At 39.0% G+C, this 25,866-nt stretch overlaps 1 protein-coding gene across 2 annotated transcripts; it reads right to left on the bottom strand.

Moving 5' to 3' along the window:
• Positions 1-253: 253 nt before the first annotated feature.
• Positions 254-25,259, bottom strand: kntc1 (kinetochore associated 1). 2 transcript variants are annotated; one of them, XM_042487817.2, is made up of 62 exons: positions 25,132-25,259; positions 24,726-24,872; positions 23,521-23,641; positions 23,224-23,339; positions 22,906-22,984; positions 22,689-22,766; positions 22,564-22,598; positions 22,370-22,480; positions 21,953-22,046; positions 21,209-21,261; positions 20,990-21,102; positions 20,833-20,887; positions 20,620-20,718; positions 20,449-20,492; positions 20,279-20,344; positions 20,098-20,173; positions 19,771-19,896; positions 19,488-19,654; positions 18,822-18,933; positions 18,585-18,728; positions 18,440-18,496; positions 18,179-18,250; positions 17,933-18,052; positions 17,674-17,817; positions 17,486-17,581; positions 16,828-16,931; positions 16,615-16,717; positions 16,387-16,521; positions 16,167-16,286; positions 14,889-14,961; positions 14,208-14,275; positions 13,815-14,116; positions 13,480-13,652; positions 12,434-12,534; positions 11,904-12,048; positions 11,724-11,780; positions 11,470-11,633; positions 11,231-11,335; positions 11,002-11,130; positions 10,345-10,461; positions 10,124-10,233; positions 9,759-9,975; positions 9,103-9,192; positions 8,839-9,004; positions 8,463-8,521; positions 7,525-7,741; positions 7,369-7,442; positions 7,053-7,263; positions 6,656-6,768; positions 6,495-6,550; positions 5,360-5,438; positions 5,150-5,274; positions 4,914-5,049; positions 4,700-4,795; positions 4,052-4,108; positions 3,401-3,455; positions 3,201-3,264; positions 2,211-2,340; positions 2,026-2,115; positions 1,390-1,544; positions 620-722; positions 254-425 (listed from the first exon to the last, which is right to left on the bottom strand). In XM_042487817.2, exons 2-62 carry the CDS (start codon positions 24,861-24,863, stop codon positions 390-392), a joined length of 6,651 nt encoding a protein of 2,216 aa, XP_042343751.2. In that variant the 5' UTR covers positions 24,864-24,872; positions 25,132-25,259; the 3' UTR covers positions 254-389. The 2 variants fall into 2 exon arrangements, with proteins under 2 accessions (XP_042343751.2, XP_087932855.1); XM_088076729.1 differs by having other exon boundaries at positions 20,279-20,341.
• Positions 25,260-25,866: the final 607 nt, after the last annotated feature.

Genomic DNA, 25,866 nt, shown 5'->3' with positions numbered 1-25,866 from the left:
TATGGTTATTTATCGTGGAGGGAGGGTCATACATTTTACTCCACTCAGGGAGGCTCAAAGAAAAATATTTTTAGCCCCGGGAAGGGTCAAATATATATTTAAACCCCCCCCACCCCCAACTCTGATGAATAATGTATAGTTCCTAATAATAAACTAGCTGGTAAGCTATAAAATAAAAACAGATTAATAGTCTTGACTTTTGATCTACTGATTCTACAATAAGTTTATTTTTTTCAAATATTCTGCTACACAATCAATGAGGAAAAGAATTTATTCAAAGAGTACACAACAATGTAAAGATACTGTAGATGATAAGTGCAAATACTGCATCTCAGTCCAAGACAGACCAAGTAAGAATACATAAATACAGCTGCAGAAATAGTGTCAGTTTACCCCGAAACTCCATTTTGCAGCTTGAGAAACTCCTGAAAAACAAATGAGGGAAGATTTACACGTCTGTTATGTTTCTAAAACTGATCAGTAATCAAAGTAATAATGGGGAAATAGAAAAGGTACACAATCTGACAAATCAATAATGAACACATCTGAAATAAAAATAATTGAAATAATATTTCCCGACTGTATTGCAGACTTAACTGGCTTCAGGAGACCGTCTTACCTTCAGGCAGCTCGGTGAAGGTGAACCGTTTGTCAGAGTTCTCCCCCTTTGATGGTCCCGGTGTTTCACGTATTCACGAGCGAGTGAGTCAGCGTCGTCTTGACTGAAGAGCATATTAGAAGAATCTGACGTGAAGGACTTAAATCTTATTTTTCGAGAGTTCAAACATATATGGTGTTTTTTTGTTTTGCCCTTTATCGGTCTAGCGTCCTTAGACACTGGGTGATGCCAATCAGCTATTAAACTCGACTTTAAGAGCTAAAAAAAGTTGTGATCAATAATCTGGTTAAATAATAAACCCTATATATACCCAAAACTGAATCCACTAAGTTTGAGTTAAAACTCACAAAATATAAACCATCAGCTAAACAGAAACTGTGAATTCAGGGGAATAATCTGATGTAGAACCGACAAAATTCAGTATACAGGGCAACTTGTACTTTTCAACCTGGACCCTATTTTCCCATATTTTGTTTCTAAGTGACTAATTGTAACAACAGTTTTTTAAAAAAAATTGGTCCAATACTGGGCAAGAGCACTATAGCCGGCAACAGCGAAACAGGCTGAAATGTAACCACTCGGGGCATTTGTGCACCATCAAATTACCACTAGAGATCTACCTTTTTATTAAAGATTAGGATCCTTATTGTTTAACCAGAAACAGCCCCAAAATGATCATGGCCAAACCCACCAGACACCATTTAAATAAACATAATTTGCAAAAAATAAATAAATAAAATTAAAATAAACATAAAAAAGAAGGTGGTTACCAGTTCTGGCTGATCAGGTAGTCCACCAAGTCTTTGACCTGGTTAGGTTGTCCACTGGACACAATGAGCTGCCTCAGATGCTTGAAGTGTTTCGTCTTCAACAGTTTCTGGTGTTGTCCGTTTTGGCTGACGAAAGTTAACACAGTCTCCCTGATCTGAGGAATCACAGGAAAAATGATGCAACGTCATGTCATAAAATAACACAATAAAACTGAATATAATGATTATTTATAATTTATATAATAATAAATATAATCTCTACAAAAAATGGCAATAAAAGCTGAAAATCTGAAAATATATTTCAATGTACTAGATGACACTTCTTCTAATTGTTATTTTTAAAACAAGTTCACAGCCATCTCATGTTTCCTGTATCACAGGATGAGGAGGCTGATAACAAGAACTACCAATACTGACCTCATAAATCACATGGTAACAAACACTGTTGCAGGATCTTTCACAACTGCAGTGCACAACATATGTTGATTTTTATATTAGAAATTGAAAAAATGTCATTTTCTGAGAAAGATGTTTGTATGTGCTGAACTATCTGACATACTGAAAATTTAAAAAGCAGTTAACATGAAGCTGAAATGTCAAAGTAAATGGTACAAAAAGTCAAAAGTCAAAACTAACCTGTGAGGGAACTCCAGCTAACTCCCCGGTATTCATGAGCTCGTCCACCTGCTCAAGGACAGCGACTGGGTTACACACGGACAGAAACCCCTGGAAATAAAACAGTGATTAGAAGATCTGTATCTTTTTGGCCCAAATCATAAAAACTTCCTTCTCACATGTTGTGTTGACTGGGATGCACTGACCTGGATCTGCTGAGCCTTTTTATTGGCACAGGGGATGAGCAGGAGAGTCCCCAGAGCAAAGGCTGGCAGATTGAACTGTGCGAAGCGATTTGCAATTCCTATCAGGTCCAGATTCAACAGGAAAGGGCACCTTAGGAAGAAAGATGAGTGGCAGGAAAGTTGGAATAAACGCGACACAATATTCAGGTCATCACTGCCTTTTTCATGAACTAGTAGCATTCAGTAAATCAAACCAGGGTGTAGGGAAAAAAGTGATTTTTTGTGAGAGACTATTTTTGACTATAAAACTGTTGCAATTGGACATAAAGTCTGGGGATTTTTTTAGTTAGATTTCAGTTGTATTAAGGTTCCTGCAGCTTAAGGCAAGTAATATTTACAGCTTGCAAAGACGCTTTTAACGCTACTGGAACTAAAGTCGAAGACCAAATTTCTAATAACCAAATTTGAGGGACAGTTTTATTTTGCCCAAACGTTTACTGTAAAAGAAAACATAATGTTGACATTTCTGGCTAGTTTTCTTGGCGATTTTGTGTCGCTCACTCTGCATGTGAGATTCCACCGCTTGGATTCCCATCACAAGTTTAAGAAGAGAAATGTATTAAATTATTTACAAAAAACTAGATTTTATCAATTATTTTGAGATTTTACAATGCAATGTCAGAAAAAAAAAGAATTGATAAAACCCAACCTCCCATGTGTCAACATTTTAAAGATATTGAAAAGATTAATTTAAGTCATTTTCCTACTAATTAAACGCTTATTTTTATATTAATGAATTCAATACCTTTGAAGACTTTTTATGGATCTGCAGGAACCCTGTGTATAGTCTGCAGTGTACCAGGATTGTTTTTATTGATTTTGAAAATAATAACAGTTAAATCTGTCAATGCATGTATTGCCTGTTCGTACTCTAGCGGTCCATGACTGTTCTTTACAGTCCTTGCGTGCATGAAAGTTGTCTGTAAATGGCTGAACATGAGTAAAGCGTACTTGAGGAGGAGAACAAAGGTCCTGTAGAGTGTTGCCTGTTGATCAGGACTCAGAGGAACAGAGGCTGTCACACAGAAAACAGATCAGACAGTCAGGAGCATTAAAGGGGCAGAGCATTGTATAATAAAGGTCAGTAAGCCCCAAAACAGTTACATCTGTTATGTTGGATGGAAGTGAATTTACTGTTATAAACTTGGTACCTGAGACAAAAGGTGCCAGTATCATACTCCTCCAGGTCCTGGAGAAACTAGAAATCTGGGGCAAAAATTAAGTTAAAGACATAGATTTTAAAAAATCATTACAGGTGATCAGCTTAGGTAAAGCATCCAAACCTATACTGTGGAATCATATACACTGTACCATGACAAATTTTGTTTATATTAATTGTTATGGATGTTTTAGTATGAAATTATGGTGTGATGAGTTTTTTGGTCTTTATGCACAGGTGCTTGAGTGTGAGTGTGTACACAGTCACTTCATGGATTGCACCTGTGACAATTATCTGGAGCTGCTCTGACTGCCTGACACCAGCTTTGGTATATCCATGAGCTGCCACTTGTTTTTACACGCCCTGATGAACATTGTTAGCTGAAATGCATAGACAATAAGCCCATTCATTAAAGGCTTTTTAACTATTACAGAACTGTGGACCGTGGTATTTTTTTTAGTTATGACTTGTGTGATCCTGGTGTGATCAACCTACTACCTGGGTGTTGGCTCTGGTGCAGTTTGCACTACAAATGTTTTTGTACCAATTTACTTATCAAAATGTAACATGTTCTTAAGTAACAGAGGATATGACAACATTACAACATTATTTTAATCTCTTAAAGCAAAAGCAATGACATTACCTCCCACAGAGCAGGCACACCCACCACTGCCTCGAGCACCCTCTGGAGGTGGCTTATCTGAGGGGAGACACATACACGCAGTTTTTATGTCTAAGCACAAAACATGTCACCAAGCTCTCTTTTTTTGATATTACCTTCAACAGTGTTTTATATAAATAGAAATACTACACAAGTTGCATAAGTTACGTCATAGCTTTCACTCTCACTGGAGCTACAATGCTTGTGTCTGCACCGGAAGGTACTCGTAAAAGTATAGTTGCAGCTCTCAACGTGGCCAGACTTGCAGTGATTTTCACCTCTTTTAATACTTTTTCCCTCCTTCTGGAGGAAGAAAGTGAAATGTGCCAAGGTGATGTCCACGTTGCCGTTCATGGCATACAGCATATTGTGTGAGAAGAGAGATGTAGCTCACTGAGCGATTTTACACAAAACTAAACGGTACTACAAGAAACCTAAAACAAACTGTGACTGACTTAAATTGCAAAGTTATCTTTTAAATTGACAAAGATCATAGGTGTAATTTAAATAAGATCAATAAATCAATTGTCTCTTGCCGAACATATTTTTTTCCAGAAATAAGGTTGTGTGGTAGACACTGGAAGAGACGGTGCCTCTGTAAAAACATTTTTCCGGTGCATGTCCTCTCACCAAATTGACGCCAAGCATCTTCTGAAGCAGACTGTTCCACAGCTGAGGGTCGTACACCTGATACTCCAAACACAGGTCTGCCACCAACCGCACCGCCTAAGAGGACAAAATCAGCCTCAGCTTTCCTGCGTGCAGCTTGAAACGCTTCAAACACAGTGATGCTGAAGTGGAGACACTAGCTGGAATAGTTTTAATGTTTTCAGTTAGAACATACCTGTGGCTCGTGACTGTGGTTCTTCCACAGCCCTTTAACTAAGCCCTCTTTCGGACTATTGAGGAAAGACTGCACCGTGTAAGGGATGTTTAACGCTTCCAGTTGAGAGACAAAGATGTAGCACTTCAGGTAATATCTGCATGGCAATGAAAAACACATAAAAACATCAACACACCCAAACACACACCTTGATTTACTTGCACAAATTCAGGATCGTTAAATGGATTTCCTATTACTGTATTTTGGTCCTGGGGATCTGCAACTTTGCCTCCAGTGTGGCCGAATCAGCAAGGCGGACGAGACAAAGCAGCGCCCGAGTCCGATGACAGAAGGTCAGACGAGGCCCAGAAGTGCTGAGAGGCTACAGGAAGGAATCCAAAAACAGACATCAGTTGCTTTCTCTGGACGTGATGTCCAGTTTCGACTCCCTGCAATCTAATACTCACCCAGGTTTCGGCAGACAGGATAGGGTTGAGTAGACGGACAGCGTCTTCCGTGGGGCAAGACTGCAGCATGTACACCACCCTGAGAGCATCAAATAAACACAAGAAAGAGAAAAGCTGACACATTTTGGAGTTGCAAATCTTTGCCCAATCGTTACGGATGTCAAATAATGCACTAAATTAAAACTTTAATTCATAACAGACTGAAGTTTCCCTCTGTACATGTTGTACTGTACATAAGTATGTAAAGTATGTACTCTACAAATAGCGATACAAATTAATTTTCATGTAATTATTTGCAGCATTAGTTCTTTGATCTCAGAGTCCTGCAGTAGGTTGATAACCAGTGGGTGACCAACAAAAAAGGTGATTTGCGGGGTGAGAAAACAAACCCGCAGCAAAAACGCAGGTCAGATCGCTGGTGACAAATGAGAAATACATTTAATTAAATGAGAGGAATAATCGTTTTATTCAAAGTTTTAATCCTGACTGTTGACCTTGTGTGTCTGCTGTCTTCTGCACCACCTGGAATATGGGAGCCGCCTCAGTCAGGTGCGTTACTAACAGGCATGTTAACTATGGAGATGTGCTTATCAATATGATAATAAGGAAAAAATATGAATTTAAATTGTATATCTTGAATTACCTTCATTCTAAAACACCTAATCTCAGTTTGACATGTATTAAATGTCCCAAATGATCACTTTAAATGTGCTGCCTAAACAAATTATTTTAACAGCTTATGGTTATTATAGGATTCCTGGTTTTGGGTCAGGCCGCTGATCTTGTGTCAGCTGTAGGGTCGGGATGCAGAACAATAAGTCATTTGTGGGTTGCAGGGAGGGTACAATTTTGTGCGTCACAATTTGTGCTCAGGAGCATGTCTTGAAAATCAGACGTGCAGAAGTCTGATATATTGTAAGGAAATATAAAATAAGTAAGTAAATATTTGCATTGTGCTCAATGTATAACACAATATATCGAGTGAAAGAAAAAATAAAAATAAATCTGTACAAATAGGTGCATTATACTCAAAAAAGCACAATTTCTGTGCTTTTTAAAATTGAATTGTCGTCATTAAAAAACATAATTAAAGGTTCTTCAGAGGTAAAATACTGAAAAAAAAAAATGTCTTTACCTCATTAAGTCTGGATCCTCCTCGATGTTGCTGACACATTCATGATTACTGATATCCTTAATCAAACAAAAAATGTTTTGTTACATTTTTACACAGCAGACTCACAGGACATGACTATAAATTGTGATAAGCTAGTTAAAACAAAGCTCAGAGAGACAAACCTTGGTGACAGCCGGGCCTGTTTTGCAGATCCATTTTTCCAACATCATGTTACGGATTTTCAGGAGATCCACATTGTTGATGGTGGCTATTTCCTTTACCACTGCATGTATATCTGCTCAGAGGCAAATAATCCCATTAGAAACAATCAACTTTATTACTTTTTCCCAGTTAAAGCATTTTAAACAATTTTAACATACATTATAAAGCAGGATATTGTGGTGGTAACAAGTAGAGAATAATGTAATATATTATTGTTGTAAAAATCAGACTATGTACTACACAATACACCACACTTTAAATCCAGTAGCCATTTTTAGCACATGAACGTGTCTTATAGAGGAACATTGCTTCACTTCAGCTACTACAGTAGACTGCTCTGTCAGAGCGCGCCCTCACCAGGATAAGTTTGACTTCCTGAGTCTCTGAAGCGCTGCTCCACAGAGCTGTGCTCATACAGGGCCACGATGAGCCTGGCTGGCAGCCCAGTAAGCTTCAGATGCTCTGGGCTGTTCAGCTGGCTGGTTATCAAGCTGTTCTCAGTAGCTGAGCGCTGGAACTGCAGCTTCAGCTTGGACAGAAAGGTCTCCCCTCTGACCCGTGCTGCCTCCTGTGCAGGATGAGAGGGGAGTATATTTTTAAAAAAACTAACCAGATAAAGATGTGAGATTTGAAGTTTATACTGTATAATCTCTGCAACATCACAAACACTGACCTCAAGGTTTGGATCCTTCAGCCAGGCATCTCCAAGAGCCAAACAGAAGCGGAGAGACTGCGTCTTCTCATGGCCTGCAGAAAACAAGAAACAGTTTAGCACACGCATGCAAACATGAAGGCTGTGCAGCGGCAGTGTGTGATCTGCAAGTCAAACCTGGTGGCAGCTCCTGGGTGATCTTGTGGGCAGTGGCAGCGGCCCACTCCGGGCTCTGGATGCAGTGGATGTACTTCATCATGGTCTTGGCCACCTTAAAAGTCTCCTTATTGTAGCCGTGGCCCTGACCCTTTTTCCTCTGCTCCAATAGTAAAGGCTTGAGCTTCTTCTCAAACACGTGATTTGCTGCTGACATGTATAACTTGTCAAGGCTCACCTGTAAAGAGATAGGAAGGTTTCAATAACCTGAATAACAGTCAAATTTTACAGATGAATCAATATCTTTTGTGACTGACAGAGACTATGCCTTTACACACTGAGTTTTTTTTTCACACAAAATGTGAATATTGTGTGTCAAAAAGGGATATTTTTTCCATAACATTTTTCTGAGCTTTTGTACTGCAAATAAAGGCATCAACCCAGCACTTTATGCAAAACAGATGCTACATAGTAACGTCACAGCAATAGCGGACATGTTGTCATTTGTGTTTCTCAGCACTATGTTACATGACAAAGGACCTAAAAAATTATAGACAATTTACTCAAGAACATTGTATGGAGAAGCATCACTGAACTACATAGAGGCTCCAGAGTCTAAAGCAAGACGGCAAACTTTGTCATTCCTTTTGACCCTGACAACGGCAGCGCATACCAGAACCACTACTTCCATTCTTGCATTTCACAAATTAAACCGCAGTGATATAAACTGCTTTATCAGAGGGAACAAATTCACGTGGAGCAAATTTATGCAAACCTTTCATTGAACAAACATTGGAGTTGTTGCAAATTTGCAATGCCACCAGTATGAATATGATGTGAATGTTATGTTTTGATGTGAAATATTGGCAGGCAAGTACTTTGCATTTTTGTACTGTTTATTCGTCATGTCCCCCATGTGTAAAGACCTTCAGGCTACTCTTTAGATTAGTGTGCTTTACCTTCATCAGCTTGCTAATCAGAAGAAGTGTAGGGAAGGTCTCCTCACTGAGCTCAGGAGCTAAAAACAGAAAAACAAGTTAGTTCCTCAGTCTTCCCATATCTCATTAACTCTTATAACTCTTATAATATCGAGAAATACAAATTAAATCTAAGAAAAACATAGATTTTTCCAACAGAGGCTTCACAAAGAGATGGGAAATACATATTAAAGTGTTTAAAGTTTTATCTATCTCAGCAAAATATCTGCAATTATGTTCCTTCTGTTTAGATTATACCTAATACCAACATGCAGCCAGTGAAGATCTAATACAATCAGAGAAATTTAAATCGGTCATCAGCACAGATGCATAAAAATAACCACAGAGGCTAACTCACAGATAATCTTCCAGTAATGTTTGGTCTGCATGAGCAGGTGGAAGGGCAGTCTGCTGTTGGACAGGGAGTTTGGCAGCAGGCCATTTTCCAGAAGATAAGTGTTCTCCACATCAGAGGGAGCAGAGATGCGCTTGTAGGACTTCAGGTGCTGAAGGAGGCCCATTGCCTGTGAATTAAAACACAATGGCTGCTAGTCTGCACAATACATTTTGAAGACAATTAACTATTGGATCTTAAAAGTGCCAGTGTGTGTGCATTTCTTACCTGACTAAGAGAAAAGGTTGTCACATTCTCATCTGCAGCCTGTATGATCTTCAGAACTACTTCGATCCTCTCATAGTTGTACGGGCTGAGCTGTAGGAGAAAAACATTTTGCATGACAGGTGAATAACCAAACTTAAGAGGTACATTATACGGGACTTTTCCTTAAAAACACAATGTACAGACAAAACAAAAGTGATCCCTCTCAATCTTCACTCATGATCCACTAGAAGTGTGTGACAGTGAATTATTCAGCAGAGACAACCAGCAACAGACAGCTGGCCCGTAGCAGGTTAAATGTTGAGATAGTAAACTTGTTTCATTAGTGTAGTTCAGACTTGTATCTTTTTACCTTGCAATGCTTAAACAAGTACTGCATGCAGGTAATTCTGGATAAAGTAAGTGGTTTAAAAACTGGAAGAAAATAATCTGTTGTCATTTAAAAACTACATTATAGAAACGTGGATATAGCTTTTTAATTTTTTACATTCACCATTAACTAAGCACTTGTGTTGTAGGTTTTCCTTGAATCATTTGCTTTCAGCCTAAGGCTAAAACTGAAATAACTTTATTCTATCAGAAGAGTTAAAAAAGTGTTGTACCCTCATTTTAATAAGAAACTGCTTTGAAGCTCTTCTAGTTTGTGCCCGTACACAAACCTTGAATATGGCAGCACAGAGACTGTCGGTGAGCTCGCTGGTGTTGTGTAACATCGGGATGATCTGCAGGACCCGCTCCAGTGCATCTGCATGACACAGAGGCTGCATCTCTTCCTGGCCTGTGCCCGAGTCACCTGCACCCTCCTCATCCTCTTGGAGCAGCAGTAAGGTGGTAATGTACTGGTTGATCACACTGTCACGGTCGAGACCAAAGGTGCTGCAGACGGAGGCAGAGGGTGAGCACGACAAAGAAAATAAAAACTTGCCTGTTAGACCGTCCTGCACATTTGTGGATGCAAAATTAAATTTCATATTACACTTTGAAATAGACTGAATAATTTAAAACTGTAAAGTGAGCAACTGACCTGCAGTACTGGAGGATAATGTCTGGGGTGATCCTCCTGTTTTTCACCAGATCAGGGATCAGATTGCGCTTCATCTCGGGCCGCTGACGGAACACTGGTTGGATGGATATCTGCGGCCGAGCAGGGGTAAGCATGGTAAACGTCAAGTCATGTTAAATACCAAGAGAGACAGCAACTTGTGAGGTGTAAAGTGAATATGAGGTGATTTTTATTCCACACACCTCCAGTTTGGCAAGCTTGATGCCCCATTCAGCATCAGTGATGACAGAGAGAAACTTCTCCTGTTCCTCTGCCTCATTGTACAAGCTGCAGAGATTTGCCCCGATCCTGGCCACAGCCTGAAATAATCAAGAGGTGGTTGCTGATTAGATTTCATGTAGAAAACATCAATGGAGATGTGTATATACATGTATGTGTACTTGTAATGTCCTTTTTCTCAACAAACTGCTTGATGTTTTGTCCAGGTTGAGTCTGATTCTTTCTCTTTAATTATCTTTATCAAAACAAAACAGGTTTGACATTTAGGGCAGCAACTAACAATTATCTTCATTGTCAGTTACTAATTTCTTGATTTATCAATTGGTTGTTTGGTCTATAAAATGTCAGAAAATGACAGACAATGTCATTGAATGTTTCCCAAATCCCAAAATGAAGTCCTCAAATGTCTTGTTTTGTTCACAAACTCAAAGCTTTTAAGTTTCTGATCATAGATGAGTAAATAAACCAGAAAATATTCACATGTAAGAAGCTGGAATCAGAGAATTTTGATTGTTCAATTATCACATTAGTTGTTTATTAATTTAAGTGGTAACAACTAATCGATTCATCGTTGCAGCTCTATTGACAACAAATTATAGAACAGTGATCATAATGCATACCAGGATTTTGTCGTAGTTCTGCCAGGTGTTGTCAATAACCTTCCACAGTATTTTGGTGACTTCTGCTTTGGAGAGGAGCGTACAGAGCCCAATGGCCAAATCACAATCGACCACCCTCCAGTTGAACACCTGAAGCGCATGGAAAAATAGAGGTACAGTTATTGAAAATCAACTGAAAAGCAGTAAATCTGCTACTGCCCTTTCACGACATCAATGTCAGCAGACTCACCTTGTTCAAGAGAGCCACAGCGACAGTGTTCAGAGAGGAAGTAGTTGTCTTTCGAAGATTGTTTAACAATAAATTGTACTTCTGAAGCTCTTGGGGATCATACAGCTGAAAAAGAGTATACACTCAATAAACATTACAAATATTTTTGTCTGGTCTTAGTGGCAAGTATCTAAAGCCATAATAATAGTACAATTGTTCCAGAAAAACACATCGCTCTGTTGGATATCTTGCAGCCTTACCTGCACACTGAGCTTAATGTCCATAATGTTAGAGGTGACGTGCTGCAGGCAGCTGCTGTACGAGTTGACCAGCACTCTGAGGGCCAGCTGCAGCTGACTGCACTCCTGTAACATCTGCAACATGTTGGCCAGGGGATTCAGGAGGGGCTGCAGGTAGTTTGAACCTGCATGTGGGCCAGACAAGACACACGGTTAACTTTTAATATTACAAATTCAAGAAGAAGAAACAGTGAACTATAAACTTCAGGACAGACCGTTTTCAAATGAGCAGTGTGACAGACAGGAGCAGTCCAGCGGGTAAAGTTTTGTATCTGCAAGATTGGAAATATATTGGCACAACAGCTCATGAAGCCACTTAGCTATAAACTACTGAACATGATGAGATACCATATAGACACTAAATAGATGATTAATTACTAATTTGAGCATCTTACCCAGAGAAATAGGCAGCAAGCAGTTGGTAATTTCATACTGGACTGGAAGCACAGACACTGGGTCCAGAACGATGCAATCTTCATTAAAAACATCCTGAAAACTCCACTGAGAATGTGCATCTTTTTCTGTCTCCAAGGTCAAATCCTGTTGCATTATACAGTTCAAATACAAAAATAATTTTATATATTATGCTTTTGGTTAATTTCACTTTTTAGAGTCAATCAGTTATTAATCAATTTTAACATTCAGGGGCTTGCTCATTTCTGGGAATTTTGAAAAATGTTAAATATTCATATTAAATGGGAAGTCTTTGACTGTTATTGCAAAAACTCCAAACTCAAAATTATGTTAGATTATGGATAGCAATGTATCTAACTCCTCTAAGAAATTTCACCTGGTAGATAATTGTAAAAACAGAAGGCTGATTTAAATGTCTGCAGAAAAATATATCCTATAACATATCGAGCACAAACCAGACCAAAATAAACTGACAACAGAGTCATTCTATGGGGAAAGATGAGATGCTGACCTTGGCTACAAAGCCATAGTTGTCTGATAACTGACACTGATGATAGACGTCCATGGCTATCCGTGTGCACTTGCAGAGCTCCAGACAGTCCAGGAGGAGATCTAAACAGTGAATGAAGTATTAATTTTAGTGATTTTGCTTACGGTGATCTGTAGCAGATAGGCCAAGCCATCTTAGAGCTCAAATATCACACAAAGAAAAAATAATTGTCTTATGTGAACTAATTAGCCAAGTCCTCTGTCAGATTTTCAAAAAACAGTGTTTTCAAAGTCTGTTGTCCTGAAGGCAGTCAGTATCTACAGCAAGACCAAACCACTGCAAATATATCAGAAAGATTTATTTTCTTTTTTCTACAGCTGTGCCACTTACTATCATCTTGTTTCTAATACTTTAACGGGTAGGAGGTTATCACTGTTAACTCAAAATAAACTAAAAAGTAAAACAAGGTGTGAAAAAACATTTCAGTTTACTTTTTTTTTAAAATCAGGGTATATTTTAGTTTACGTCTTTATCTATTTGGTCAAATTTGTCAACAGAAAGAGCATGAGCATTGGAGCATATGTTTATTAGGATTGGGATGTCTACGTACATGACTGTGAGTCAACCGCCTTCACTAAGTGAAGTGTATTGTAATACCTTATCTGAACTTTTTAAATCTTGCCCCTGACATATACTCCCAATATTATAAAAAAGAAAACTAGAAACTAATAAAAAGTACATTCAAAGTAAATGGGGTTTTTTTAACTAAATTGAGGAAACCCACTCAGGAAAGTACCTGAAACTGAACTAAATTGAAAACAAAAAATAAACATGAAATAAAAAGAAAATACAAAAATAGAATAACTCTGTTGTGAAAACTAGAAACGCATTCTCAGTGTCATCTTAAACCAAAGCTGTTTTTGACTTCAAGATATATAGCAACAAATAAGGATAAATGGTGCCTCTTGTAACAGCTGAGTTATAACTCGAGCACTGATTCATGTAACAGTTATTTATAAAAACATAAAAACTTGTTGAACATCATCAATGTTTTTCATGTTCTCTACCTGAGTGGCACACAGTGATAGCCTGGCAGGCCACATCATGGATGACTGCAGGCAAGTCCATGTCATCAGGAAGCACCATGGGCACGTCCGCCTCCAGCATCTGGCATAACGTCTTGGCGGCGGTGAACAAAACCTTCCCTGTGCTGGTGTTATAGTGGTGTTCATACAACTCACTGAAGACATGGAAAAAGAACAAAAAAAACATAAATGCTTCTCAGTACAACTCACTGGACAGGGCTGAATTCATAAATATTTCTCAATATTTTCAATATGAACTCAAAAAAACAGCAAGCCCGATCAGTTTTCCACCCCTGGATTCATCCACACATGCAGACCTGAGGATCTTGAGGGCCTTGTCCACTTTGCCCACTCTCAGAGCTCGCAGGGCCAGGTCAGACCAGAGCTCCTGTTCAGTGCGCTGCAGCTGCCTTCCAAGACGACGTAAGCCAGCCTCTGTGGAGATGGTCTTGGTCTTACCATCAGGATCGTTTGCCACAACTGGAGTTGTTGTACCCTTCCCCTTAGATGAATGGCGGCCACGTGTGTTTTCATAGGCAGTGATGTGATGCTCCTGGATCTGTTTTCTGATGTTTGGATCCTCATAGTTGGAGGGAGTGAAGAAAACATCAAAGTCCTCCTGAAGAAACAGACCAAAGGCATCCAGGTAAAAAAATCAATTTAAGAAGGAGAAGGATAATACTAAAAGACGCCCCTTAAATGAAACTCACCTGCAGGTGGGCGATTGCCTTGAACATGATGAGGTTATTTTGACACTCCATGCTTTTAAGAGAATCGTCTGCAGAGAACATGAAATCTGGTGTCACTATTCGACTTTCAGGTGAACATTTACAAAAACAGAAACCTTTGTCTGTAAGCCATGTTTAAATATGCCTGCTATTTCTGTATAATTTCAGGTGATCAGAATATGAAAAGTGGCAGTGACAAACACTTTCCTCAAGCATCCAACGCATCAGGGGTCAGAGCCTTTAGTCTGACTGAAGTTGGGCTAACACACAGAGATACATGCCGCTGCGGTTTTCTACTCAGAAGTTATTGTCAATAAACCATTATGACTGCAATTCAGTCTATAGCGTCAACTGTATAAATAATGTAAGTTTATAGCAACTAGCTGAAAGAGGGCATATCGCCAGCTCCTGTTGCAGAGTCAGACAAACTTATGTCAATAAATGAATTCTCCCCCAGTGCTTGTTTACTAAGACAAGGACAGCCGTCCAATTAAATGGCCTAACCAAGCTATAACCTTAGCTCAACTAAACTGTGCATGTAAACGTACTGACTTACTTACTCAACAACACCTCAGCAGGAAGGACGTTTGCTGACAGAGGAACTCTATACTCACTTTGCCACCCGCCTTTCATGTTTCAGAAATGTGCAATTTAAGTACTTACGTTTTTGGATTATATGCAGGTATTTCAGAGCCTCCACGACCACCTGAGCGATGACCATCTGGTGTTTCTTGTGCTATTGAAGACAGAGAATGCTGAGATATACAAAATGACAGAATGACTACATGCTTGGCATGATGCTGATTCAGATCTTGAAGTGGTGACCGATTAAAGTTTCATGTACGATGTACAATTTTAAGGCATATTTGTGCTGTTTATAAAGGGTATGATATTAATTATGGCCCGATGGCCCGATGGCCCGAGGCCATAAAAATTTACTCTGTGGCCACCAAGTATCACCTGTAGGTGTCCCTGTTTTATCAGGTTTCTCTTGAGAATGAGACTGTGGCGCTCAAGTCAAATTAAAATATTTTTTGCAAGCATTCACCAAACACTCTACAAATATCCTGATTTTTTGTGATTTCAAGTTCAACATTCTGCAAAAACAACCAACCAACAACCAACAGCTAGCTAACAATATGTCAGGGCTACTAAAGTACGGGTTTATTAAGCCAACTCAAACTGCTGATGCGATCCTTACAGAAAAACCAGATTAACAAAAGGGGGCTATAAAAAAACTCAGATTTATTAAGTGGAAGCAGGAGTTTAAGTGACGAGATTCTGACACCTGTAAAGTTTTTGTGAAGTTTTTGTTGCAAACACAACTGACTCAGGCATAATGCTATAAATCAGGGAGGGAGAGTGTATGAGACAGAGTGATGGTGAGTTTCAAAACAGAGAAGACTGCAGACAACAAGAGTGTGAGAGAGTATATGCACCATATGTTTACAAAGGACTTCGGTTTTCAATGTAAATAAATCATATTTTCAGTCCGTTGATGTCTTTTCATTTATTGAAGTGTCACTGTTAAGGAAGGTTGAGTTAAAATGCCTTTTCCGTATTGTTTTCACATTAGTTCATACATAGGCCACCAAAAATGTATTTAAGGCACCAAATTTAAGGGCTTGCTGGCACATAGGCCAAATTAATATCTATCCCTGTTTACAGCTATGTATGATCATCTAATTATGCAATCACACAGGTGCAGAGGGAAAAGCTCCTGGTTTGGGAATATCATGGAGTATCAGCTCAAATACGTGTCAGCGGCAGCAGAGATGCAATGTTGAAATTACATCTAGCGCTCAGCAAAAATTCTCTAATTCTTAAAACAATCTTAAAATGCAACATTAATTCAGTGAATTGTATCCAGAAAATTAAGCTGTTAAACTATAAGCACATAAAATGCAAAGGCCTTTTATTTTCAGGCACGGTTCTCCTCACCTCGTCAGATATGTGGGCTTTGTCCTCCAGCTGCAGCCGAGCCCAGGATGTGAGCCGCTCGATCACACACTCTGCCTCTGCAGAGGACAGCTTCCTCAGGACTGTCATGCATTCTTCAGTCTGAAAGCAGAATAAAAAATACCTCTAATCAATTTCTCATGGAAACATAAAAATAAACAATTTATTTGGGGATTTCATATTTTTGTGTGAATGAGCGTACCTTCCCCTGGCCAATCAGCTGGATGAGATACAAGTAGTTTATCTGCGAGGTTGGAAGTTTGTACGCCTCAGCTAATTTAAGGGAGTCTTCTAAGGACATCGGTAAATCTTGCTTCAGGATGTATCTAATCAGGGTCTGTGGAAGATATACATTAAGTAAGCTCATAGGCAGTTACACAGGAAGTCAGATATTATTAGAATAATGCATAATTAATCAAATCAAAATTACCATAATTTGAGTGCTGTTCGAGAGGTTGAAGTTGCGGATCCCATAGCCCCTGAGAAGTTTCCTGATCTCCATCAAACGGTAACTCTCCTTTAAAAGCTCTTGCCTGAGGAATATATATTAGTTAAGAAGTTATATATATATATAAACAGCTGATATTACCATTATTGTATGAACTTGTATGGAAAAAATAGGGTAGGGACAATGTATACATACTTTGGTCCATCCATCTCCAGGTATTGCTGAACCAGTTTTTCTACTACGTTACTCCAGGGCACTACTGCTTTCTCCATGATCTCCAGCACAGCATCCACCATCAGCTGGAAGGAAATACAATAGAGTGAGTTTTTTTTGGCTTTGTGCCTTTATTCAATAGGACAGTTCAACAGGTAAAGGGGGAGAGAGAGTGGATGAAATGCAGCAAAGGACTGAGGCTGGAATTGAACCCGCCGCCGTTGCGACAAGAACGTAGCCTCTGTACTTGGGGCGTCTGCTCTACCAAGTGAGCACCCTATAAAGTGAGATTTTACAAATCCTCATTCAAACTTTGATTTCCTAACAGATTCTTGTTATTTTGCTGCTGTTCTGGCTGTTTGTTGGTTGTTTTTTTTAATAATAAAATTATTTTTGGGGTTTTGCCTTTATTAAACAGTACATCTATAGTATAAAAAGAGAGAGGGGATGACATGAAGCAAAACGGTGCAGGTTGGAATTGAACCCATGGCCGCTGCAGCAAGGACATAGCCTTGTGCATGGCATGCCCACTCTACCAAATGAGCTTCTGGGTGCCCATTACAGATTTTTTTTAACTCAAATATTTGTGCACAATAACATGACATTAACATGTCCTGGACTGTGTATAACTGAAACTTACGTCAGTATCAGTCATGCAGCCGAGCACAGCCACTGCTTTGGCTTCCCACTCTGTGAAAAGTGTCGTGGTCTGAGAACTGCAGCGCTCCAGCAGATCCTGGTGCAGATAACAGGAGGAGCATTTATAATCAGGCTTTTTGTAAAGTCAAATGTCTGCTTGCAGTGGGCTTGGATGTGGTGGAGTTTTACCTTGATGTACTGCAGAAGAAGCTCATCAAAAGGAATCTCGTGCTCTTCAGCATAGGGGAGGATACTGCTCTCCACCGTGGCAGCAATCAACTCCGGAGCCGACACTTTGTCCAGCATGAAGAATGCCACGCTCCGTACACTTCCCTTTCAAATTCACAAACATGATTTGGAAGCAATTTTACATACGTTTTTGCAAGTTAACAGAATATTTGCTGTTTGAAACTCAAATGTAATCATAATATGTCACTAAAAAACAAACCTTCTCAAAGACTGAAAGTGAAAGTCTGCAGTTGTATTTCCGTTGGAGGTCCAGGAGCTGACGGAGGTGGGACACCAGGGACTTGAGGTTCTCCACCTCTTTTACACCATAATTATCATCCTTCAAATAAATCAATAAGTTAAGACAGAAATAATCACGGATCACATAATGTCATGATTACTAAATTTGCATCATGATTGTTAAGGCTCTCATTTACAGTGAAAAGACAAAAAAAAAGTGACTTACGGATTTTATCCATGTCCATAGTGAAGGCAGTCCAAGCACGGCCAAGTCCAACCCGTTCTGAGGCCATGCACCCTGGAACAACATGTTATTTATCATCAATGATTCATCTGCTAAATCTGATACTTACTACTCAATGTTTTATACAACTTACAACGTGTAATTAAAAAAAATAGAGATGCACAATAAAGAGCAAGTGATGGGCACTTTTATATATTTTTGTGATTTTAGCTTGCAATTGAGGTCAAGATGACATATTTTTACCTTTTCTGTTAACTCCAGATTCCTTGCCCTCTGTTCCAGCCATCTTGCCAGGATTTTCTATGGGTACATAAAGGAAAACTTGATGCTCAAAATGTAGTACTGTATGTTGAAGTTGGTAGTGTTTTACACAGCGAATGTATCCTACCTGTCCCGTTGGAAGCACTCTCCTCACAAAAGGAACAAAAACTGTCCTAAACCATGGACAGAGATCTTGGGACGGCAGGTCCTCTGGGATGGCACTGAGTACAGCTTCAAGATTTCTCTCATCAAACTCTACTGCAATCTGTCCCTGTAACAAAAGCCAGTAATACACAACATCACCACTGACACTGTGATAATTCTCACAGTTTTGTTTCATCAGGTGCATGAAGCAGTTCTTTACCTCATATCTGAGCCAGAGGAGTTGTGCACCCCTCATGTCTCCCTCTCTCAGGTGCGTCAGAATGTCTCCTAAGTTGTCAGTGCTGTTCAGAAACTCGATCCAGGCGATGCCACTATGGATAACAGAATAACATAACATAACATAAGTGTACATAATGAACAACCCACGTTATGGGAAAAAATACTGTGCAATAAAGGAGCCAGCTATTGCTGTGTCTCAATTTGTTCTTCCGTATTTATACTTACCATTTTTGAGTGCATAAGTATGTTCACACTGACAAGTATGGCAAAATACACAACACTATGAGTACCGGTATGGTGTGCTCATTGAGGTCAAAGAGTTTATGTGGAATTCTGGACATTTCTCACCTTCAATGGTCAATCTTAGCTACACAGTGAAGGAGAGGGACCACCAAAAGTATGAAAAATGGTGTCCAAGGAAGCTGCAGTGATCACAGATGCTCCAGTGAACAAGCAAACAAGCCGGTAAATATTCTGGTGGCTGAAAATTAAGGTCCAATGTTGGCTGTAATGTTCAATTTGAGACAATCTGACCCCATCATAATGCACGCTCTGGGCATTAAGTACATAATGTCACAGTGTACTGCATGGAAGTGTACTAACGGAAGAATTCAAATTGAGAAACTGCATAAGAATTCCTATTTACTTGAAGTTTTCGGGTCCGTGCAGGCTGCAGAACGTTGCCAGTCTGGCCAGGGCCTCTTGGATCTGTAATGAGGAGTATCGCGTGGCTGCATGGTTTAGCATCTTCTCTGCAGTCTCGAAGGTCGGCCACGGAGCCTTGAGGCAATATTCCACCACATACTGCTCATCCTGGGCAACACAAAGAAATAACTTTTACTTCACAAGAGTTTTAATTTGACATGACCAACTCAAGAAGTCATCAACATTATGAAACTGCACATTGAAATTAGAAATGAAAAACTGACTGTGATCTTTTTCAGGTTGGTCCTAGCCTCCTCCACAAGCTCAGACCACACGTCGTGTCCATAGCCACCCACGGATGCAGAGGCCAACTGCTCCAGCACAAAGTCGAGCTTCACCTTGTAAACAAGCTGGACAAAAAAGGATTGTTAAATGTGTAGAGTCCCAATTAAGGTGGTAAATTACCACCAGCTGCACCAAAGTAACAATACTAAAGCCATAAATCATCCTCTCGTATAATCACTGTATTTTATTCCCATGTCCACTGAGGCCAAAGGACAAAAACAAGAATTTAGCCCAGAGCAGTCATCTGAATTTTACTTTTCACTTACTTCTAAATCCAGCTCAAATGTGATGGCAAACTTTTCAGCCTCCTCAAACATGTGTTTGTGAAGAAGTCTGCTAAGTCTGGGAACAGAGAACAGTCAAGTACATCATACTATATTGACTTCATGTTGACTGCAGCTACACACTGCGATCAATATAGAAACGTATTTAATCAAAACGAGGTACCTGTTCTCAGGCAGCGCCTCCGTGAAGCATCTGACAACAACAGAGGAGATAGGCTCTCCTCGACTACTTGATGAAGAACAAGAAAAAAAAACACTCAATATATTAAAATATTCACCATGTAGCTCAAATACTGACAGAGGATCATATTAATCATACAGAACATATCCTACCTTTCTGGGTTCTCACAAATCCCCTCCACTAAATAAATCGTATCCTGAAACCAGAGGATAAAATAATTCACTTAAATGTGCAGGTACAAACTGCTCTAAATAAAGCTATCTACACAGTTACCACACACATGCTGAAATTATCAGCTTATGCATACAATGTTGATTATTTACCATGTTTATTTTTGTCTGGACGAGACAGGAGACTGAGGACACATCCAGAGAGTAGCAGACAGTCATGGAGGGCAGACATCGTATCTGCAGCGAGTTGATCTGACAAAAAACGGAAGTAAAAATTGAATTAAAGAACAAACCAAAACACACTGAGCTCAGAGCAGGACTTGAGATAGTCATCTACAGTTTCTCCAGAGGGAGTTGTGCTGCTACCTGACTGTTGTCCCGCTTTGTGAGTGTAATCATCTTCATGCTGCTCTTGTCTTGGCTGAAACACACACAGATCCATTGAAATGTGCAACACTGTTTACTGAGGCACATTTCTTTGTATGTTCACAGCTGCAGTATGTAATAAAACATCAATACATACGCCGCCATGGAGGCAGAGCCACATTCTGTGGTGAGCTCAAAGTCATGAATGGCAAGATCCTGCCAACAGTGAATCATGACGAGGAAGTGCACGTCCCACAGACTCAGGGTGTCCTGAGAAAAAAAAAACAAAGCAATCCAAATGTATACCTCAAATACTTTTGATCAAACTTCATGCAATGGTTTATCAAAGAGCTACAGGTGATACGACTGAACTCACCTCAGTGTCAAGAATATACAAGAGATTTTCCACCACGACCATCTTCCTCACACCTTTGACGACACATAAGAATAATGTTACAATCCTCACACAAGAGGCATTTTAACTTTCATAGTGTCTTTCCATTTCTTATCTTTTCTCTCTAATATTTTGTGTTTTACGACATTTATCCCTGACTATATCTTTTGGATGCCGAAACTGAAAATATTGTTACCATTTTCATTCATTCATTAGCCAAATGTTTAAAACATAATTAGCCCACCCAAACTTTGTGTATAATCCGATATTTTACAGCTCTTTGTCTGTTGAATAAATTTGCACATTAGTTTGTGATGTTGATGGGTTAGTCGAACTTTTCACTCCACAGTCAAACAACTTAATTTGCTTCACCATTTTCTCTAAAACAGAAGCTGGTGTGCACACTAGTAAACCTATCAACACACATGCAGCGTTCTGGTTCTGGTTCTGACTGTAACAGCAATATTTAAACATCATTCATGTAACAAATATCAAAAAACATTTATTTTGGGGTGCATGTCTTGCTGTTTTCTGACCCTATTTTTGCAGCCGATGGCAGCCAAAGGCCAAGAATAACAATTCAAGATGATTGCAAATGGCAACCTGGCCCTCACTCATCACAAAAAAATTAAATGTTAAATATTTAGATGAAAATAAATACTCACCATCTTCCAAAAGGCACGTTAACAATGTTTAACTGTACTGTACACAGAGGCAAGACCTTACCTGGAATTAAGCTGTTGTTGACAGAGTGAACAAGGCACATCTTGGCCTGGTGAGGGTCCATCGTCCAGTGAGTCACAACATTTTCTTTATCCCCCTGTGAAGATAATAATGTTATGACAAATTACATCGTTACACATTCTTTTACTGCTAGGAGTGCCATTCCTAGAAAGATTTTATTTACACAAATATTTTAAAGCTTAATTTTTCTTAAAATCATATTTCATTTTCCTACATGAGCATAAAAATGAGTAATGCTATAAAGGAACTGAAATAAAATAAACAATAAATATTTCAAGTATCATCATCCATTTTTAGGGAGCTCATTTTATTTTTGTCCTTTTAATGTACTTTCATGTACCAATGTATCATAACGTAAGTGGAAAATATATTAGTAAAACTCCTCTCACAGACACTGACCCCGATCATTAGGTGGATTTCAGGTCCCAGAGTGAACATCACTGCTGTGCTGCAGCCCTCGTTGTGATGATCACTGGTGGAGCAGAAGTCTATCTTGATGAGCGACTGGAGCTGAGTTGGGGAAAAGTGTGATTAAAGTTCTACAGTAAAAAAAAAGTCTGCTATTGCATGGAAATATGATTGCCATAACATACCTCTTTCAAAGCTCCCACATCCATTTTTTCAATGGCTGTTTTTACAAAAGAAGAATAAATGATTATTTGGTCAACACAATGTCTCCAACAAAACTTAAAGTCTGCTGCACATGATGTTTTCATACCTGTCTCGATCTTTGCCAGTGCAAGGTTTGTAATGTGGAAAAACCCGTCCTTTATGAGAAGGAACACATGGTACATCCCTGTCAACCCAAAAAAAGAAAGGGGAGAAACCCCTGTTAACACACCATTCAAGGAAGATTAAATAAAAACATTAGCTTAGTTAGAAATTAATTTAGGTTTCCACCTTCATTTCTCAAAAAGTCATAATAAAAATTTCACCTGACGATGTCTTGTCCTCCTCTATGATGAGATAGCGGTATGTTTTCTTCTCTCCACTGGATGGTTTCTCTACCAAAGCCTACAAACCCCAAAAATGACACAAAAATGTTAAAGTACCTGATGAGCAACTCACAAACTATTTTAAGCAAAATAAAAACAACACTAAATTATCAGGATTATTTGTCTGGTGCCATCATCTATAAAGAGTTGAATGTGAAATCTGACAGGGACATTGTAAAAATTCAAAGGTCAGAGATGGAGCGATCATATACAATATAATCCTACAGTAGCAGACCTGATATTAAACAACACTCATACCCTGGTGAAAAGGGTTCTCTTGTGCGGAACGTAGATCAAATGAAGGTTTCCATTTCTTTCACAGACCACCAAAAACTGTCCTTCCAGGCATACATCAATGGCATCCACATCAGTTTCTGCAAAATAAGTTGAGGTATTAAGGTACCGTTGTGAAAAGGTCAAACTGCATTAATGAGTGAAATTGGTATGAGTATTAAGTACGAACCTTTATAGTATCTTCCAACAGATATGCAGCGGAGCATGCAAACTAACATCTGACAGATTACAAACCACGTGAAGATGAAAGGAGCAACATACCGAAGTTAAGAAGCAGCAGGATGGTCTGATAGCTCTGGTCAAACAGGATAACTGTCTTATCAGCAACAACAATGCTCCAGTTTGAGCCACTGGAGGAGGAGAGACGGGGATCTGCCTGCACCTGCAAGAATCAGCATTTCCATCCTATCTCTGATCAATGCTGTCACTTATAGGGTGAAAGAGTGCAGTACTTTAAAAGAAGAAAGGGGCCATACACAGGGAGTTGACAGGTACCAGACACTTAAATTTCATACTTTTTAAGACTATTGTGAGATGACTTTGACCCAAATTTAAAACAGATCTTTGGACACATAATGTTTTTCTTATTTAAGTATTGAAGGTTAAGCATAAAGGTAAGTAGTATGTATGTGGTGCCTGTGCAGACAGGTAGGATTTATGTAGCAATATGGTTATTAGAGTTAGTACGTAATCTTCATTTTGACGACAGATAAATCAGATTTGCAGTGTTCTCACACTTTTTCATGGATAAAAATGTTAAAAGTCTTCCATGACTTTTCAAGGACCCATACTTTTTTTTCTAACCCAACTTGCCTTGTGTTTTGCAAACAAATCAGATTCAATCCTAATCAAAAAGACATGTATGTGATGGTAAAAAAAATGTTTTGGTCATATTGACGCATATTAGAGCAATGTTGTGTAGACAGCTTTAGAAAATACATTTGGTGGTTTGTTACATTACGTGGAAGGGTAACCCTGGAAAATTAGTATAACAATTTCATTACACACAAAATTCCGTTTCATTTTCCAAAACTTTCAATGGTTTTTACTACTTCCATGACTTTTCCAAGCCTGGAAAATGTAATAGTGAAACTTCATGACTTTTCCAGGTTTTCCATGTGTGTGAATGCCCTGGATTTGCAAGATTCATAACATCCAAAATGCAAAAAAGAGCTTGACTCGTTTTAACAGAGAGGAATTAAAAGATGGCCAAATGAAATTAGGTAATGTGTTTGTGGAAATTAAGATTCTACAAAATCGTATTTAAGACTATTTAATTAATTTTAAGGCCTAACATTTATATAATTGACTAGAGGACTTTTTCAGGACCCTGATATTCTTTAACAGGGCCCAAAATTATTCGCTACGCCCCTGTGTGGGAGTGTGTAGTGAATAAATAGAGCAACAGGTATACAGTAAAAACATACTGAACAGTACTGTGTACTGTAAATGTTGATATTTATTACCTCATTGGCGGTGGAGATTTTGACCAATGTATCCACCTGATACAAGCCGCTACCATTTTCCTCCGTTGACACACTGCCGAGACGGACAGTGTTTGTATCCTCGTTGGTCAGAAGTTCAACGTCGCTCCACATCGCCATTTCGTGGAGCTGAGTTACATAAAACAAGTTTTATGTTTAATTTGGATCTAAAAATGACGCCGTGTGAGCTGTTTACATGTAATGCGATAAAGTAGCCAGGCTAGCTAACGTTAATAACAACTTCAGTTGCACGTTAACTAACCAACGTTGGAAAAAAGCTGAAGTTGGTTAGGAATTCAGTCGAGTTACAACACCGACACATTTCAAAATAACCTAACGTAATTGATATGTATACGTAATGTGACTAAATGAGTTGATATTAACTCACCACTCCACTGAAATATTCAGACAGCTACAAAACACAGAAACGACATAACTCAACAGCTTCGCAATTTGGCGGGTCTGTGTGGGATATGTTGGGTAATTCTCCCCTGAGTATCGTCTAACAGATACAACCGCCATCCCAAGCTATGTATTAATTATGCCTTCTTTCTCGGGATTGGCAGGAGTGAACCCAAAGCACAGTCTATGTTTTGATACCATCCATTTCAAGTCTCAACATAACCATTTAATTGACGAATCTTGTTTGGGCTGTCAAAAGCTTAAGAGTGAGTGCTGCCTGGCAGGCTACAAAGAGGGTGAAAACATTAAGATTATCACACAGAAGGGCGGGGCGTTAAAGGAACGTCATACGGCGTTGCCAGGTTCGTTACGTTGGTGTCAGTGTTTCAAGTATTCAGATCCTTAAGTAAAAGTACAAACAACTACTCTGTTACAAGTAAATGAACTTATTACTGAAGTAAAAGTAAGTGAGCATAATCAGGAACATGTACTTAATGTATTAAGTAAGTACCCTTAAGTACCCAACGCAGAAAAATCTTTTTTAAAAAAGAAGAAAATAACACACCCCAAAAACTAAAAAAAATACTGACAGTGGGAGAACAGTTTAATTATATACTGTTAATTCTTGAAGAAATTTGGATTTTTGAATATTGTTAACAAATAAGGTTCTTTGAGTCACATGCTCCTGCCAAAATGTATTTGGAGATCCAACTGAAAATCA

Source organism: Plectropomus leopardus, chromosome 4 (assembly GCF_026936395.1).
Source record: "Plectropomus leopardus strain MGB_pleo_1.0 chromosome 4, ASM2693639v1, whole genome shotgun sequence".
NCBI classification, from domain to species: Eukaryota; Metazoa; Chordata; class Actinopteri; order Perciformes; family Serranidae; genus Plectropomus; species Plectropomus leopardus.
Note: the sequence above shows the minus strand (reverse complement) of the source record. Positions and strands in the feature narration are given on the sequence as shown.